General features: G+C 42.5%; 1 protein-coding gene across 1 annotated transcript in view; it reads right to left on the reverse strand.

Moving 5' to 3' along the window:
* Positions 1–19,948, reverse strand: part of Snx4 (sorting nexin 4) — a 52,142-nt gene that overhangs the window by 7,116 nt on the left and 25,078 nt on the right. Inside the window, exons 7-12 of the mRNA XM_063225136.1 lie at positions 16,064–16,136; positions 10,169–10,230; positions 7,469–7,534; positions 3,510–3,599; positions 2,060–2,159; positions 36–181 (exon numbers count right to left, since the gene is read on the reverse strand). Coding sequence (XP_063081206.1) covers positions 36–181; positions 2,060–2,159; positions 3,510–3,599; positions 7,469–7,534; positions 10,169–10,230; positions 16,064–16,136 — 537 coding nt within the window. The remainder of the gene's footprint in view (positions 1–35; positions 182–2,059; positions 2,160–3,509; positions 3,600–7,468; positions 7,535–10,168; positions 10,231–16,063; positions 16,137–19,948) is intronic.

Raw genomic sequence — 19,948 nt, forward strand, 5'->3', positions numbered from 1 at the left:
ACACGTCCAGCCGGGCAGCATCTCGGCACGCTCACCTGCCTTCCAGGTTTTTAGACTTCAGCTGCTGCTCGCCTTCACCGATCTGCTCTTCCAGCACCTTTATCCGGGCTTCCCTCTGCTCTGGGGCCTCCTGACCGAACAGCTTGGTGGTCATCCCCTTCAAGGAGAACGTCCTCACAGTCTAAGAGGAAACGGGAGCGGATGAAGACACAGCCAAGCGCTGTCCACACGCCACGCCACACCATGCCACGCCACGGACTGTCGCTCAGCCCGAGAGCATGGCCATTCTGACGCCCGCCGTCATGGGACCTGAGGCACTCTTACAAGGACAGACACTGTGACGCCCCCAGCAAGGGCTGAGAGCTGCCAGAGTCAGAGGCCGGAAGGACGCAGGGTGACGGTCGCCAGGGGCGGGGCTGGCTGCAGAGGTCCAGGCTTGCGGGAGGAAGAGCTCTGGAGGGGCCGCGTGACAGTGGAATGTGCTGACCGACTCCGAGCTGCGGCTTCAAGAGGCCTGGTAGACTCTGTGTTATGCGTGTTACACACTCACACTCACCCTAGGGGATACTGGCACTGGTCTTGAGGGACAGCCAGGGGAATGAGAACAGGGTTTTTGTCCCAGGCAGGGTCTCACTCTGTATTCCAGGCTGGCCCGGAACCTGTGGCTGTCCCCCTGCTTTGGCCTCCCAAGTGATAGGCTTACAGGCATGTGCCCACCACATCTGGCTTTTAATACAAAATACTCAAAAAGGGGAAAATTACAACTGAAGTTAATCAGCTGAAAACTTCCATGTGAAATATCAGACATTATATATATTACATTAGTAGTCATATTTTTAAAAAAATTACTGACACAGAATATCACATTCAAAAGAAGACTATGTAACCCAAACTAAAGCAGGCATATTTGAAATCCGTGTACCTCACACTGAAACACGGCGTCTGTCCGTAAGGCGGGCAGACCTCACAGGGCAGCCTGAGCATCAAGCTCCTCACTCTCTCAAGCCTGCTGAGGGCACACTCCTCCCTACACACAGCAGTAGACTCATGCTCCCTGGGAACTGTCTGGGGACTTCCTGAGTTGCAGGAGTAAACTGCAGGCCTGGTCTACACACAGCTAATTATCAGGGGCTCTGCTCACAAAAATCTATGGCTCTTCACAGATTAGCAAGTGGGTGACCTATGTGAAAAGTACTTTACACCTAAACTACTTGTGACCTATGAAGTAACTGCTGAACGGGGACCCTGCTGCTGCCGATCTGTGAGATCCAGAACGCACCTCACCACGGCGGTGACTGTATTCTAGTGAAGCAGCTGCAAAGCACAGAGCTGACTACAAACACGGTAATCCAGCAGGTGTGAGCACCTGGGAGGTGGCTGAGGCGGGAGGATCGCCAGGAGTGTGAGGGCAGCCTGGCTACACAGTGAGCTTGAGGGCAGCCTGAAATATACAGCAAGACTGTTTCAAAAAACGAACCCAAACCAACCACCTGCCCTGCCCACTCAATAAGACATAGAACTTTCTTCACAAGTGCTTCTTGTGAAAATTAAAGTACACAAAGAGCTCCTGGTTAGGAGAGATGCAGATTCTAAATGGAAAAGGTTTCTAAAGTAAACTAAAATTTCTGTAAAATTTGCCAAATGAAGCCTCAGACGTTCTTGTAATGCCATGGACTCTAGCTCCGATGGCTGGGATCTAGCTCTCCCATCTACAGGCCTTCTCACTAAGCTACATCTCCAGCCCTTTTTCAGTTTTTGTTTGAAGATAGTGTCTCACTAAATCACCCAGGCTGGGCTCCAATTTTGCTGCCACGGCCTCCCAGACTGCTGGGATTACCGGTGTGTGACACCATGCCTGGCTTGAGCAGGGTCTGATGAGCTGCAATCCTGTCTCAGGTCAGAAGCCACGCCTGGCTTTGCTGACAGCTTTTCATACCAGGACAACCACCACAGCACTGCAAAGCTGCTCACAGATGATTCTTCTGCATAAGGTCAAGTGTCCTGTGCACTGCCACACCAGCCTTGCCTGCCTTCACGAGAAGGGAAGGGGGACACTCACCCCCGTGGCCAGCTCCTCACACTGCTGCTTCTTGGAAGCAAGGTCCTGCGCGGCCGTCTCCAGGTCGTACTGCATGAGTTCATGCTTCCTGCACACGGCCCTGGGGGGAGAGAGAGACCGCCACATAGCTCTCCTGCCCTAGCCTCAGCACGGTAAGAAGCCTTTTTCAGGAGGGAGAGGGGGGCATTCACAATGTCTTCCAGGCCCAGCAACTGAATATCCAGAATTTTCTTCTTCTTAAAAAGTGTTTTGGTGCTGAGGGTTGAACCAGGAACCTGGAGCCTGCCAGGCAAGTATTCTGCCATTGAGCTAAATTCCCAGCCCCACACAGAATTTCCAAATGCAAACTATAGTAACACTAAAAATTAAACCTAGTGAAACTTAAGTTAGAAACTTTACATATACTGAAACAAAAACTATGGTTTTCATTTTTTTCAATGCATATACCAATATTATATACTTTTAAAAAAACATATAAAAACTGATGCTACCATGTCAAGCAGCAACTTTCAAAGGATAGTACCTAGAGCTGTCTTCCTTTTTAGAAGAAACATCTAGCCCAGCGTGGAGGTGCATGCCTGTAACCCCAGCACTTGGGAGGCGGAGGCAGGCAGGATTACACAGTGAGTTCAAGGCAGCCTTGTACTACACGTGAGACCTGCCTCAGCTCCCCTCACAAGTAAAAGAAATGTTCATCAGCTTTTCTCATCACAAAAGCAAGTCGTGCTTGCTATTAAAAAAGGTTCTAATACAGAAATGTCCAAAACAAAACAGGGAGTATCACGAGCCTCCTTCCCCACCCCGATCCAGGCACAACTCACAGTGCTAGAAGGCTTTACCTTCTAGCATTCAGCAGGGCATTCACAAACACACATGCCACACACCCCAGCGCTTCTGTGTACTCCGCAGTTAGCTGTGGACCACAGGCATCTTTTCAGATTAATACGAATTAGTCATTTTTATTATTTTTAGGGGTGAGAGAATTTTATATATTCAGCAACTTTGATTTGATTTGAAAACATCTTGGTGAAATTCTCTACACTCAAAGCACTAGGAGAAAAAAAGTAACAATATGCAGATGCTCCCACAGCAGTGAGAGCTAGAGGGTTATCACTCCTCTGTTTTCCTAACAGCATCCTTTTATGTGTCAGGAAAACTGACTGAAAACTAGGTATGCCAGAAAAATAACCCAGTTTTCAAAGTTAAACAGAAAATATTACAACAACTTTTTTCTTAAACAGAGCTGTCTAACGGATAATTCACACCATCTACCATTTCTATTCCTACCACTTTACAACACAGAAGAATACAACGAGCCTTCATTCATTCGCTGAGGGAAGGGGTTCATTTTAAAAAGTATCCTGCAGATACTTATTCTACAGAAGCAGATACAACTCTGAGAATCAGCTGTAAAGGCTGCATCCAGAACTTTCTACTTCCAAATACTCACCGTAGTGCTTCTGCATAGAAAAGGTACTCTTTTAACTGATCTGCATAATGTTCTTCATCTTCTAAAATGTCATCAATAGAAGACGCATACCTGTGTAAAAACACTGCATTAACAGAGAAGGTTGGCTGGGACACAACGCATTCAGGTTCTCAGGGAGTGCTACTTAGAGTGTGAGCCCCAGACCACCTGCTCTCTGTCAGTGACAAATGAGAAAGATGACGATTAGCAGGCAGAAACACTGACAGCAATATGCAATTATGCAATGACTATGCCAAATTTCACTAAGTATAGTGGTCTAGAAATAAAAAAAGGTTGAAGAAATGGCACGACTGGAATCTTTTATTCCAAGATACTACAACAGGGCTGTAAAACCTATGCAAGGGTGTGTCTGGCCTCACTGATGCACACATGTTCTTGGTGGTGACTATATATAATAATACCAAAAAGCTACAATGGGAAAAATGAATAAATAAAAATTAGAGAACATCTCTGGAGACTTTCTTTGCACTGTTCTCTTTAGCAGGCTCAGCTGCCCCGAGGACGAGCTCTTCACTGCTGGGTCCCTCCACCTCTGTGACCAGCCTTCTCCTCCAAATCCAGAGCACACAGCTCAGGCTCTGTGTCGTTTCCCCAGACTCCTCCAGTCTCTACTTGAGGATCTCGGTCAGTAATTCAGAACTGTATCAAAGTAATGTCTTGAGGGCTGGTTTTTTCCGGTCACACTGTAAATCTGTGTGGATGAGGGGCTATGTGTACATCCAACTGTATCAAAGAGCTCATCTTTCCTTCAAGCTAAGTCTGATTCCTTATCATGCAATAAAAAGCACATTTATGCTTCAGGCCTGTTTCAACTAGGCAAATAAGCAAAGTTTAACAAAGCTGTAAAAGTAAACGTGTAAGATGATGTTGAAGTCTATCTGGAAAGCAATGTGTTTACAGGGTTTACTAAAGCAGGCAAAGTACACAATCTGTGATTACAAACTTACACCTACTACTGAGATACTGTATTCATAACTAAAAACAACTGACTGTCACTTTAAAAAACAGTAAGAACACTTGTCTTATTTTATAAATTTATAACCCCAGGAGCATTAATGTTAAGAAAGAAAAAAGCAAAAACAAGCCATAAAACTGGTGGCTGAATACAGGCGGCACCACGCAGGGATGGACTGTCCATCTGAGGCTGGAGAAGTGGTGATGGGAAAAGGTTTTAGGTATCACTAGTGCGGACGATTCTATTAACACTTCAATGGGTCAACTAGAAAGTGGATCCTAAATTCCTGCAAATATTGAAATACTAAATCAACAGAGAGCAAGAAGACTATTGTGAAAGAAACTGAATGAAGAAACAGCCAGTTGACTTGAACATGGCCTAAAAGAATTTAGATAGAACATTTTTTCACTCTTCCCCATTGCTTTAAGACATAAATGACAAAGTTAGCATACACTGGCAGTGTACAATGTAGTGTTCTGATACATGTACACGCTCTGACACAACTAATTCAAACTAAGTAACGTATCTCTCACCTGACATCCTAGTTTCATGTGTGGAGAGATTATTTAAAATCTGTTTTTTCTCTTTTTATTAATGAGCTGTAGGAATTCTCTATATATTATGATGAGAAATGTTTGCTGCCAGTATGTAGTTTGCCTCTTCACCTTTCTTTTCTTTTTTGGGGGGGTGTTAGAAAAATACAGGCCAGTCTTTATTTATTTAGAGACATGGTCTCGCTATGCAGGTCAGGCTGGCCTTGAGCTCACTTTGTAGCCCAGGCTGGTCTCAAACTTGCAACAATCCTCCTGCCTCAGCCTCCCGAGTGCTGGGATTATAGGAGTGCACTACCATACCCAGTAAATATTTATAACTGATAAAAAAAATTTATCTTTATGTTTTTTTTTGGAGGCAGGGTTTCACTATGAGTTTCAGGCTGGCCTGGACTCACTATGTAGCCCAGACTGGTCTTGAACTCATGGCAATCCTCCTACCTCAGCCTCCTGAGTGCTGGAATCACAGGCGTATTCTACATGCCTGGCTGGTGTGAACATCACCACCAGCAGTCTCTGGAGGACTCAGTCACCTTCTCAGAAGCTTTGCTCCCCATTTAACATCACCTCCTTCCTTCTTACCCCGTGCGACCTCTCTTGATAACCATCAATTTTATTTTTTTGTCTTTTTCCTTTTTATCGGTACCAAGGATCGAACTCACAACTGCCTACTTGCAAGGCAGGCGCTTATGCCGCTGAGCTAAATCCCCAGCCCCTGATAACCATCAATTTTAAATTTTGATGAGGATCAGTTTTCCAGTATCTTCTGTTTATGTCCTTCTGAAGAAATCTTCCCTTACTCCAAGATTACAACAATGTTCTCTGTCTTCTAATAAAAGTTATACATTCGGTCTTTACACTCACACATGGGATCTAAGTTGAATTACTGTACTTTTGTGTAAAGGGTGAGCTACAGTTGAGAGTACCCCACCACGCAGATACCCAGTGTTCCCAGCACTGTCTGTTGCTGGAGGCTACAGAAGCATGGGGCTATTTCTAGACCACTGATCTGTTGTTTATTTTTACTCCAACACCTTATTATCTGTTTAGCTGTCATATAACTTAACAGTCACTCTTAAAAGCAGGTAGTACATTCTAGCCTTGATCTTTGTTCGAATTGTTTTGGCTATTCTAGGTCCTTTGAATTTCCGTATAAATTTTAGAATCAGCTCATTAATTTCCATAAAAGCCGCTAGAATTTAATAAACTTCAAGTGGGGAAGAATGAGCATCTTGAAATTGGGCACTGTACTCCACGAACGTGGTTCACCCCTAGTATTCTAAGTTTTTCTCAGCAATGTTTTCTACAGTTTTCAGGGCAGAGGTCTTCTAACATCATTCTTTAAATTAACCCCCATTATGTTTTCACATTATTGTAAACAGTTTTGCTTTAAAATTTTTATTTCCTAACTGTTGGTTTTAGTACACAAAAACAATTCATTATTATATCTGATAACCTGAATTCATGTTAAATTCAATTGTGTTAATTCATTATGACTTTCTTTGTAAAGTTTTGTTGATGCAAATAAAAATGATTTTACTTCTTTCCTTTTCCTAAGCTCCTTACTTAGTTTTCTTGCCTCATTTCGTTGAAGACTTACATACAGTACAATGTTTACTAGAAGGGGTGTGGCCAGGCACGCTTGCCTGGTTCCTGACTTTAGGAAAAAGTATCAGTATTTCTCTATTAGGAAAAAGTATCAGTATTTCTCTATTAAATAAATCAGTCTGTCTGTCTGTCTACCCTCCCCCTTTCTTCACTGCTTCCTTTTGACACAGGGTCTCCCTACGTTGCCAAGTCTGGTTTTGAACTCACAGGCTTACACCGTCCCACTTTAACCTTTGGAGAGGATAACAGAGGTGGTACACCTACGGTGCAGGTGTTATTTTTGTTTTACGACAAAAGATATTAATGTAAAAATTGTTCTTTTCCAAACTGAAACCTCAGTATTCTGGTTTAATTGCAGTGTTGGCACTTTGCAACACGTAAGTAGGTTTTGGGTTGCAACTTGGGCATGCATCTCTAAAAGGTTTGCCATCACTGGGCTAAGACCATACACTGCTAAGGCCATACACTACTGTGCCTGCACTAATTATATTACCTATAAATTTCAGGGTGAAGAAATTCCTTTTGATTTCTAGTTTGATGAGAATTTTTATTGTCAATGGGTGCTGAAATTTGTTAAATAATTTTTACAAATATTGAAATGAATGCTCAGGTTTTCACCTTCTTTTCGTTAATACATGAGTTAGACTCATTTTTAAACATTGAACTAACCTTGCATTCCTGAGATGAATTTAAGTCAGATCTGTATCTATAGAGCACAATATAAACACCAGGAAACTTGATGAAAATGCACAGGAACAGCAGAGTTACAGACACTCCCACCACGCTTTGCACCCTGCGTTACTCACACGTCCATGTGATGCCCAGCACTCTGCAGGCCGTCACCCATCTCTTTCTCTATGGCACTCCATTCACTAGCGAAAAAAAGATAAAATCAGACGCATTATGGAACATCACTAAATGGAACCTTCTGTGTTTTTCTAGTAAATTGGAACCCAAGAGCCTCAAGTATGCTTAGCAAACACTCAACCAGCTGAGCGCCACCTTTGGCCTTTGGTATCTCATTCTGAGATGGGGTCTCACACAGTTGTGCAGGTTTGAACCTATATCATCTTGCATTAGCCTCCTGAGCAATACCACACTTTGCTAACCCTTTTATAGGGTTCTCCTTCAGCTAGCTTTTAAAAATACTGTATACCATTCCCAGATTTCTCGTGACTCAAATATGTTGTCCCTATAAGTTTAACAAGTAAATGTAAGTGAAGGCTTTAAAAATTGATATCTGTTGCTAAATACAAGGACGTACAGTAGTTCCCAACTTATAAATATTTCGAGTTGTGAAATTTCATAGGTGTGCTGCCTAAGACTCACAGTGGACTATGACGCACAGGTTTACTGCATAAGATTCACAGATGAACCATCACAGACTCCCAGGGGTACTACATAAGACTCACAGGCATGCTGTACAAGACTCCCAGATGTACTGCACGAGATTCACAAGCGCACCATCAGACTCCCAGGGGCACTGCCTAAGAGCCACAGGTGTACTGTGAAGACTCACTGTCACGTTGTGAGCAAATCGGATGAACTTTCTCCCAGAATGGAGTCGGGGACTCACTGTATACAAAATGGTTTCTGCTGATGGATTAAAAATATTGATGTGGGTCTTACTCTTGATCTACTTAATATAATCTCTAGGCTATGTATGAGATATGATAAATATATAGAGAATGTTTAAATTTTAAACCATTACAGCAAAAGACACACTGCCGTTAATCCCTGGCAGAACACTCCTCCCCTGACATACTTCTCTCGTTGTCCCAGCACTGTCCGAGGAAGCTCCAGCAGTCCTCTCCGTGTCTTTAGTTGCACTGTCCAGGCTGCCTCAATGTCCTGAACAGATTCAAAATGCTTACCTCTCACAGCCATATTTTTTTCTTTCTTTCTTTTTTTTTTTGGTTTTGGGGATCCAACTCACAACCCCATGCTTGCCAGGCAGGCGCTTATGCCACTGAGCTAAATCCCTGGCCCTCATGGCCATTTTGACCACAGGGAAGAGGCAAGTTGCTCGGTGCCAGATCCAATGACTAAGGTGGACCAGGGCACACCGATGTTTTCAGAAGCCTCCCTTTTTGCCGGATGGCACTCCGCAGGAGCACTCACTGTATGTTTGGTGGCACATGGTGAAGACACAAACAAGGACTTCCAGAACTGCTTGTGAGAGCAGCAGGAACGAAGGGGCAGCCGGCTGCTCACGGTGCCAGTGCACACCTCAATCCCAGCACTCGGGAGGCAGCTCAGGCTGGCCGTGGGCTCACAGCAGCCCTCCTGCCTCAGCCTCCCAAGTGTTGGAATGACAGGCATATGTCACCATACCCAGCTTATGAACTACATTTTTATATTAATTCAGTCTTATGACATATACTGGAACATTCCGGGATATTTTTCTTATAAAAATCTGAATAACTTTTAAAATGTTACAAGGACATATAAGAACAAGCAAAAAAGAAAATCACTCAAAACTAATCAAAATATTGGCTTGTTGTGGTGGTCCATAGCTGCAATCCCAGCATGGGGAGGCTGAGGCAGGAAGGCTGAAAGTCTGAGGACAGCCTGGGCTCACAGCAAGACCCTGCCAGATCAATAGGTGAGACAGGGACGTGGCGCACTGCACGGGCTTGACTTTAATCCCTAGTGTGGAAGGACGGGGGCAGAAAAAGCTCTCTGCAGAAATGCTTGTTCTCCTCATCATGGGGATCAAAATCAAGGCCTTACAAACGTTGGGCAACTGCCCTACCACTGAGTTATACTGGCTACAAAAATACTCAAATTACCAATAAAATTATCCCACTCCTGTAATCTCTGCTACTTAGGAGGCTGATGCAGGAGAATCAGGATGGCAAGTTGGGAGGCCAGTGTGGGCAAGTCAGTGAAACTCTGTCCCAAAACAAAAATGAAAACAGGCTGAGCACCTGGCTCTGTGGCGGAACACTTACTACCAGAGTGCACGCTGGGCTCACCTCTGGAAACAGCAGTGACAACAACTTTGAGACTGAAACACTCAGCTGGAGAACGAAAGGACACAGAGTTTTCTTCCAGAATGTTCTCCAGCATGCTGCCATCGGGTAAGAGCGTTCATTCCTGCCTCCCTCGGAATGGCTTCACCTTCACCTGCTCAGCGTGGTGAATTTCCTGACTACTTTTTGATGGATGAAAGAAAGGCTTTAAAATGAAAAACAGAAATTTGAAAATCTGAAAACCATTGCCATGGGACATTAATTTAAAAAGTAATGTTTTACCCGATAGGCTCAGAAATCTTCCCAAGTTTCACAAATACCGTTTTATTTATTGTTTGTTTGCTGATTTTTGAGACAGGGCCCCTCTGTGTAGTTTAGGCTGGCCTTGAACTCACAGTGATCCTTTCGCTTCAGCCTCCTGAGTGCTGGGATTACAGGGGTACACCACCAGGCCCAGCTCTCATAAATACTGTTCTAAAGCAAAACACCTAATTAATCTAATTATTTATTTAAAAGTCATGTAACACTTACCTGAACACTCGCCCGTAATTCCCATGTACTTTATATACTCCATAGAGTCGATCTGCTACTCTCTGAAATATTTAACAGAAGTTGCTGTCAGATCAAAGTTATAGACAGATTACTTTGAAAAGTAATTTCACTCTCATTCAAAGTAAACAAAGAATCTCCCAAATGCTTAGCACAATAAATTTACAAAGTACAGAAGTAAAAAATTATTCTCTCAAAACTCATCGTACACACAAACAAAACTGGCACGCCCTACATTTACCGTATCTTACACTTGCATAAATCTTTAATGCTTAGTTTTTAATTACTATCTTTAGTTCCCCACAGCAAGAATGATAATATTTTTTCCGGGGATGGCAGTGCATGCCTGTAATCCCAGCACTTAGGAGACTGAAACTGGAGGATCACCACGAGTTTGAGACCACTCTAGACTACATAATGCGTTCAAGGCCAGCCTGAGCTACATAGTGAGACCCTGCTCAAAAAAGAATTTTTTGACCAGCAAAGGAATGTTGTCTTTTATAACTACCACTGGAAACAGCTGCTAAAATTCGATGGCATTGTATATAAAATGAATACGCTATCTTTGTTGGAAAACCTTAATGAATATTTATTTATTTTTTTAATTTTATTTAAGGAGAAAAAAAAAGCAGAGAAAGGGTACAAGTTATACAAATTTATAGAAAAAAATAAACAGTAGGAAATCACTAGTTAATGGATTACATATTGTCATCTTAGAAATAATTGTTCAAGTTACAAAATTAAAGCTTGAAAAGTGGACATTCCAACAGTGAGACTGCAAACAGTTCTGTTCAATGATCCAACAAAACTCAGTGATATCATTATCTATCTTATACACTTAAACATACATGCCGTTATATCATTTAGAGCACTTTCTTTTCTTCTCTTTTGTACAATGACAATTACACATTTTGGGTTTTGTTGCTCCCACAGTTCTTATTACTTTTTTGGAAGGGAATAGAACCAAATGTGACATAACAGAACAGAGTCAATCAAATCAAAAGGGTGGACATAATAGATAATGTAAAAATATAACACAAGGTGATCAACAATGGTTACCATAATGCCTCCCGCTATCTCAAATAGAATTGCCTATATCATTAGGTATAATAAAATTGAACAAAACAGTAAAGAACAAAACTGACAAAACCAAAACATTGGAGACATTATAGGTCTTCAAAAGTAGATAATAGTCAACCAGAATGGGCGTCATAATGAATCCCACTATCTTCACAGCTGTTGCCTAAACTTTCAAACCTGGTACTCTCAAGCAAAACAGAATAGGGGGACATCAGTCAAAAACAAGATGGTAGAGTAATACAGGGCTTCAAATCAAGATAATGGAAAGTCAAAGTGGGTTACTATAATATATCCTGCTATTTTTAATTTATTTTTCCCTTAATTAAAAGGACAAAAATAAAAAAGTAAATAATGGAGTGGAGATTGAGATAAAAGAGGACATAACAGCAAAACAGAGCAGATCAAAACATAACCATTTAAGCAGAATAGTGTTTCACCACAAGATAATCCTGACATAAAAGTAGTTACCATATTGTCTCTTTCCTTGAAATCTTTGAGTATAACTTCGTATACTGTAGGCATTAAATATATCAAAACAATGTAAAACCATTTAAGAGAATGATAGTATTGCAGGGTATTTAGAATCAACTAACAGAAAATGAACAATGGTTTCTGCATAATCTCCTTGTCTATAAAAGTTTTTGCTTATACTATCATACATAATAAAATCCAATAAGATACAACCTGTTTAGACCAATGGAGACAGAAGAACAAAAGCTTGATGAGACTTCAAAACAAGATGATACTAAATCAGTATTACCTATTAAGACGTAATTTTCTCCAAAATAGCTGTTCCTATCATCCAATCTTCTCTGCCTCATTTCTGTTGAGCTCTTTTTCTGTCATTAGTTGTCAGTTTGTCTTCTTCATTTTGTTTTCTGCTCCATTCATTGTGGCCTCTCGGCCACTATTTCTGAATTCTTCGTATTTTACTTTTTTAGAATATCCTGCAGTATTCTCTGTAGAGTTGAATTGGTAGTTGCATATTCCCCTAGTTCCTCTTTATCCTGAAAGCACCTTGTTTTTCCATCAATTTCCAGGGATAGTTGTGCAGGATATCTCAATCTTGGCTGGAGATTATTATCTTTCAATGCTTGAATTATTTCCCCCCACGCTCTTCGTGATTTGATGGTTTGTGCCGAGAAATCTGCTGTAACTCTGATGGGTGTTCCCTTGTAAGTGATTTGTTTCTTGTCTCTGACAGCTTTTAATATTCTGTTCTTATATTGGATTTCTGGAATTTTGATTATTATATGCCTGGGTGTAGCCCTGTTTGGGTTGTAGGTGGCTGGGGTCCTGTATGCTTCATACAACTGAGTATCTTTACCTTTTGCTAAATTAGGAAAATTCTCCTGGATTATTTCTGTGAGTAGCTTTTGTAGCTCATTTGTTTGTGTCCCTACTTCTTCTTTTATGTTCTTAATTCTTAAGTTATGGATCCTCTTATCATCCTCTTGTCTTTGTATTATTGCTGTTTGTTTCTTTGTTATTTTTAAGAAGTTTTTCATTTCATTCTCCCATATTTCAAATATGCCCTCCAGTTCAGATAGTCTGTCCTTAGTTTCTTTCAAGCTGTTATGCCAGTTTTCGATAGAGTTTTTAGTTTCCTGGTAGTCCCTTTGAACCTGCTTCACGTATTCTATGCTTTCTCTATTTTTTCCATCAAACAATTCTCCCCTCTTTTTCTGTTCTTCCATTCCACCATCTGTTTTTTCTTGGGTGGTACTTAGCATTTCTCTGACTATTCTGCTTATTTCTAGCTTCAGGTCATCAATAACTTCATTCCTGAACTCATCTATGAGGCTCTGGAGATGACGCTTTATGTCTATTGGTGCGGTGTTTGCTATTGCCTGTTTCTCAGGATTGGGGCCCGAGGGGCCTTTCTTGTTGCTCCCTCTTCCCATATTCTTTGTTCCTTATATATGCAAGCATATACAGGAGGCCCAGCTTTCTTCCCTGTCAGCCACAGTCTGATTGAATTGCGCCGGCTAGGTGTTCCCGCCCACTGCAGCACACCAGGAAGTTGCAGACCAAGCAGCCTATGCCGGGCCCGCCCCTCCAGGTCACCCTCAGGCGCTGGGATCTGGGCTGTGCTAGCCTACTGGGTCTCAGCCAGCAGTGTCACGTAGGCTAGGCATTTCTCACCAATCCCGCTTGAGAGGGGGATACGTGGCTGAAGTCACTGCAGCGCCCTGTTTCCGCAAGTCTGCCCAGTCCCAGAATGTCCTCCGCTGGAGTCTCCTAAACTGTGGAAGAGTCTCAGTTTCTCTCACTCACCTCACTGTAAGTCGATGCATAGCTCCCCGCCCGTCCTGCTTTCAACTCCGTTTACCGATTCCCGTTCTCAGAGCTTCCACGCATCTCTCTCCCTGCCAAGCCGATATAGACGCAGCAGCGGCAGCAGGAAACCCAAATCGCGGCTTCCAATGCCGCGGGCTCCAGCTTCCACACTGAGGCTTTTCTGTTCCTGTTATAGCACCAGGATTGCATTCCAAGTTGGTTTCTCTCAGCCCAGTTCGTTCTTGGGTCATCAGGGCATATCTCCACTTGCTTATGATTCCTTACTCCGCACCATTCCCTGAATTCTAAGCTGGGTCTTTCAGAGAGCCTCCATAGCTGCTGCTATCTGTCCGCCATGTTCTCCCGGAAGCCTTAATGAATATTTAGATGTTCTTATTCTTCAGTAATATAATATTATATCCTTTTGATTTGTTTTGAGACAAGGCCTCCCTGAGTCACTGAGTTGCCCAGGCGGCCTGAGCTTGCAATCCTTGTGACTCAGCCTCCCAACTCCGCCGTTCGTCAGTTACCACTGTTAGTAACCTCTGCTTCATGGGTTCTCAGTGTTTGTATGGCTTACTCCAGTTCAACCCTCCATCTCTGAGATCTTCACACATCTGTCCTTGCTTCCTAGTGTGAAAGTCTGCACGGCTCTCAACACCACGGGCTAGTATTGTGACTACTCAATGGTCTGCCCCCTTGACCCCAAACCTGTGACCTTTCGCCCTTTTCTGTAGCTGAAAGCCTTTCAGGGGGACATAGCTTCCCTAATCAGCCTACTCAGACACAGCCTCCATGTTCTGTGAATGAAGCAGCATGATCTGCTCCTGCAGTGCTCTTAGGTGGTGTCTCTGTCCACAGCCCCTCCTCCCTCAAGATCTGCTCTCTAACTTGTTTGGGTAATTTCAAGACAACCAAAGATATAGGAATTTTATCTCATTAATCTATCCTTTCCTTTCCTTTTTTTTTTTTGGTCTTTTTGACACAGAGTCTCACTATGCAGTTCAGACTGGCCTTGAGCTTACTTTGTAGGCCAGGCTGGTCTCGAACTCACAATGATCCTCCTGCCTCAGCTTCCTGAGTGCTGTAATTACAAGTGTGCACCACCAAGCCTGGCCTATAGCCAGTTCTTGATTCCAGTCTAGTAATTCTCATAGGTACCATTTGTTTTTCCCAGAAGAATATTCTAATTTATGGAAGGAGACTACCAGAGTTTGAATATAGTCCGTCCCCTAAAAGTTCATGTGTTATGAGCTTGGTCCTGGGAGTGCTGGTACCTTTCAAGGGTGGGTCACAGGAAGCAGTTAGGTCACAGGTGGCGTGGCTTGGGGAAGGGTTAATGAGACTCTCAAGGGGCCCAGGAAGTTTCTGCAGGAGTGGGTTGTCCTGAACAGGGCAGGACGAGCCTGCTTTAGCCTCCAGCTTCTTCAGCTTGCCCTGTGGTCCCTAACTCTCACGTGTGCTCCCTCCAGGAAGCCATGAGTCATTTCCACAGGCTGCAAGGGACCTTCAGAAGCTGAACCTCCAAAATGGAGTTACGTAAACCCCTTTAGTTTACAGATACAAAGATATTTTGTTATCACAATAGAAAATGGACCAGTATAGGACCTAAAGGTACTCTAAAGAGATTAACGGGAGATGGGCCAACACGAAGACTTTCAGAAGGATTTTCTTTAGTCTGCTTTTCTACAGCATTACGAAAATCTTCAAATGCATGACAGGCACAGGGAACAAAAGCATAAACCTCCATTTCAACAAAGAACATGGCATACACCTCCACTATCCAATAATCTGCTTCAGGAATCATTACACAGTCAGTTGGCTGCATCTAAAGCTGTCCCTACTTCCCACAGCCATCAGGGGACTCTTGTATACAGTGGATGCCATTGCAAGAGGACTCTGGTTAGCAAGGAATGTGATCCTACACTTGGTAACTCGGTCCCTTTCAATGCCTCTAGCACAGCAAGTGCCCTCTAGGCTGCCTGAAAGGACCAGAGTACACAACACAACATTTCCAGGTATGTAAATTTAATGAAAACTGTTTTTCCCACGTTTATTAGTGCCAAGTTACATAGCTAAGTCCAATGATTATTCCTTAACTTCAGGTTGCTTTTGGCAGACTTTTCTCTCAAGTAAGTGTCTTAAGAAGCAAAGGCAGCATGGCTTAACATCCATAAACTATTCCCAGACTTTCAAGACGGCTGTAAACAGTAGGACATGTGGATCTAGAATCCTACACTTATTCACATCCCAAAACTGAAATGGCAGACCTTTGATGAGATGTCAGAACAACCCTATTATGACAAGCTATGGAGGAAGCAACGGCCTAAAACCCTTCCAGTTGTTTGTGGCAGAAAACTCTTCATGTTTCCCTCAGTGCAGTTTGGATGAGGGATTTACCAAATCTGAATGCAAAAATCAGTTATTCACTACACATACCAGTTAGGTAAAGGACGTGGTTATTAAACGAACAGCTCCTTCCCTATAAATGTGCATGAAAAGCTTGGGACCACTTACAGCTCTGACTCGAAGCAGATGGGAGATAACTGACTGCAGTTCGTCACTGTAGTGCTTCAGTTCAGTAAACCTCCTGAAACAGGAAGCAAACACATTTTCCTCATGAAAACCAACAGTCAAAGATAAAGTACAAAACAGCATTCCAGAGGCTGAAGCTGATTCTATTTACTATTTGCTGGCCTTGAACATTTACACACCAATATAAATACAAAACATTCTAAAATTAAAAAATAATGTTTTGAAAGCCAAGAAAAGATGTGATATTTAATAATTTTACATTGTGGGGGATAGAAATAAAATTTATCAGTATGAAAAATTACTTTGCAAAAAATCAGGAGAAAATTTATGATGCTAAAAAAAAATCTTCTAGTGCAATAATAAATCATGGTACTCAACACCAGTCTTAATGCTTCCTTTAACCTGTCTTCATAACCTAACAACTGCCACTCTCCACAAAGAACTGAACTTCAGACGACACAGGGCCCTCCTAACCCAAGCCTCCCCAGTAAACCAGAAGCCATCTGATGGGAATGACCCCCCATGCTACTTCCAATCAATATAAAAACTTTCCTGAATATACATTACTTCTTCCTTTCATCTAAGCTGTCTTCCTGTCACTCCAGTGACAGCCCACATTCTTGCTCCCCATCTTTCCCAGCTCCTGATGAACGTAACACTTAACTCAGTTTTCCCTGGATTACAGCACACGGGAACTGCCTTGACTATATAGCCAAGTATGACCTCCCAACGACCTGTCACAATCTGTCCTCACTATTACAGTGGAGAAAGATTCCTGATAAAGCTGCCAACTCTTCTCATGTTGCTGAAGTGCATGACAGATTTTAGTACTTTCTTATTCAATCCTGTTGGCAATACAGCAGCTTTCTAAAAAATTTGCTGCCTTGACGAAGTGTAACTTTTCTTGTGATTTTCTTTCTGTATTCTGGTCACTCCTAAAGTTTCTCTTGTAATACTCACTTCTTTTGCCTGTCTCTACCATCTCCAGTTCTAGTGTGGAATGAAGTTCTGAAATGTCTGTTAAAAATATGACTGAGAAACTTCAGTAGAAAAAGGTTGTGAATAACCACCACCACTGGACAAAGGCCCTGCGGACGCCCAGGTTTGAATTTAAAACAAGCTCACACAATTCAGGTTACACTTTGGATGCTGACATTCTTCAGAGAAGAGTCCTAGGTTCTCAGCTACCTTCCAATCAACTTGTCACTTAGCATATTCCTTTTTTTTTGAGACAGGGTCTCCCCGCGTAGTCCAGGCCAGCCTCAAATTCATGACAATCCCCCTGCCTTAGCTTCCTGAGTGCTGGAATTACAGGCATGTGCCACCACACCAAGCAGCATATTCTTTATATGATTTTTCATCAATAAAATTTCATAGTTATGATTAACATGATACATAATTACAGATTTCTACTTCCAGCTCAAACCTCTGTTCTAAATTCAGATCTATAAAACCACTTGACTTGGGGACATTTATACTTGCTTACATACCCAAAGATCAACCTGTCTCTTCCTATGTCCCCAAACCTGTCTCCACTGCTCCCTAGACCTCTAAAGAGCAAAACCAAACTGTCACCTGTATTTCCTTCCTGTGTTCCACTGCAGCTATTCTAGTGAACCCCCAGTCTGCCGCTTTACCTCCTCAGTACTGCCTAAGCCCACTGGCACTGCCAACGCCTCTGATACAGATAAGCAACACTGCCTTTCACCTGGAACTGTCCGACTGTCTTCGGGCCACTCCCGCCCTGCTCTAATCTACAGTCTACTTGGCTTAGACGACCCTCCTAAACATCCAGGCCTACATAACTGGGCATTTAAGCAAGTTTCTCTCTGTCACTGATCCTAAGACAAAGTTCAACACCTTCATGTGGCTTAGACAACTCTCTGCAGACCTCGACCAAGTAGCAACTGTGGTTCATCTAAGGGGCAGACAGCAAAGCTGAGGGTATCAATCCTATTGTTAGCTGAAACATTTAACCTCCACCAGCTAAAAAAATACTCCAAGAATAAGAGCACTGGCAAATGTGGCTGTCATTAAGTGAAGCGCAAATCCATGTCTGACATCTCTTTTTCACACTCTAAGATGAAAGGTAGAAAGTGTCCTCTTTAATTTTGTTTGTATCTGTAGAAAAAAAACCTGCAGGGATATAAATATAAATACGCGTGAGGTGTAACCTCTGGGGAGGAGGTGGGAATAGACAGAGACTGGGGTAAAATTTTTCCTTCTCTGAATGTCTCATACCTGCCAATCTACATATGTATCTCATTAACCATGAAAACGCGTTACACAAAGTTTTTAAAGACATTCAGACACAACTCAATTTTAAAAAGTATATCTGACATAACTGTGAGCTGCTTTCTTTATGTGGAACCAGAAATTCTGCAAGATTAGGTTTCCTTGACCTTGTCTAGACCTAACTGGATCCCTTTTCTTTCCAACTCCCCAAATCATAGGATTATAAAATTCTAAGTTGTCACTTTGGGCTATGAAAAAACTTATAACAATATCAACAGTCAGGATTCAGAACACTATGATGAGACTGGAGTTGAAAGGACAGGTCCTACGCCTTTGGTCAAGGATGCACACAGCACACCAGTTTCTCCATCTGCTAACAGAATGCACACCCTCTTCCGCACAGCTGGCCGGGGAGGACAACAACCAGCCACAGGAAGTCAGGCTGAAAGGTCCGCAATACCAGGGCGCCAGTGACAGGGGTGAGGAACACGCACCTTTGGAAAAATCAGGTTTGGGGAAATCAGAAGACCTAAAGTGAACACTGTAAAGTCCACCAAGCCTTAGATAATAATGAGGATCTAATAAATGAAGGAAAAAATTCTCCAGAAATGGAAGTCTAAGTTCTTTGTCCCAGTCAAAATCTAGCAGTGTCTCTCATCCTCTGTGATTAGGTACTCTTACAGAGATTAAAGACTACAAAGCACATATAGTAATGGCAGAAAAGTGTAACTGAATCGAAAAATAGGTAGTTAACAATGAATCCGATTGAGAGTGACACGAAACTTCCTTCTCAAAGTACTGCCCAAAATCCCTGCTGTGAAGCACGTAAAGACAACATGGAAATACAGATTCTAACAAGACTCAGTTTAAGCCTAATGCGTCCCATAACCTCAAGCAACCTTAAGTTTTATTCTCCTCAAAACAGTCCCGTTACCATAAGCTCTAAGCTTCTTTCTCGTCTCCACATTCCACTTTTATCTGCTTATGGCCATCTCCCCTTCTAAGCCTGGGTAAGTGCTCCTAACCAAATCACATCCATTACTCAGGACCCCCTTGGAAACAATCTCTCTCAAGGTTTTTTCTGAACGTGTGGCTTCCTTCTCTAAGCTCAAAGGCACAAGCACAGGTGGGCGTCTGCTGCCTTTTTTTTTTTGAATTAGGACTGGAACTTGGGACCTTGCACTTGCCAGGCAGGTGCTGTGCTGCTGAGGTTCACTCCCAGCCTGCTGCCTATTTCCCAGCACTCTCCTGTCTGCAGGGTTCTTAGACCTGGTGTGCCCTCCAAGAAGACTCACTGTGTATACCTTTCTCTCTGCCTATACTTCTTGCTTCCAAATTCAGTACAGGAAATTGCTCTAATTTGATAGGAAACTCAAGAAATAGCCAGAACAAGTTACAACCTTAATTATCTGACTACATGGTTCAAGAAAACTATGACTATACACAAGATTTAACTGATCATTTGGATTTTGTAAAGTCAAGAAAAACTAGTAACTAATGCCATAGTAAACAAAACCTCTAGTAGGCAAAATACCATAGGAAGTGAGAGGTTACTACTATCTATTTCTACAACAGATTTTAAAATAACTACATAAACACACGCTACTTATACAATTTTGAGTTAATGGCTTT

Source organism: Cavia porcellus, unplaced genomic scaffold, assembly GCF_034190915.1.
Source record: "Cavia porcellus strain 051 isolate PalLab524CR breed Dunkin Hartley unplaced genomic scaffold, mCavPor4.1 scaffold_15, whole genome shotgun sequence".
NCBI classification, from domain to species: Eukaryota; Metazoa; Chordata; class Mammalia; order Rodentia; family Caviidae; genus Cavia; species Cavia porcellus.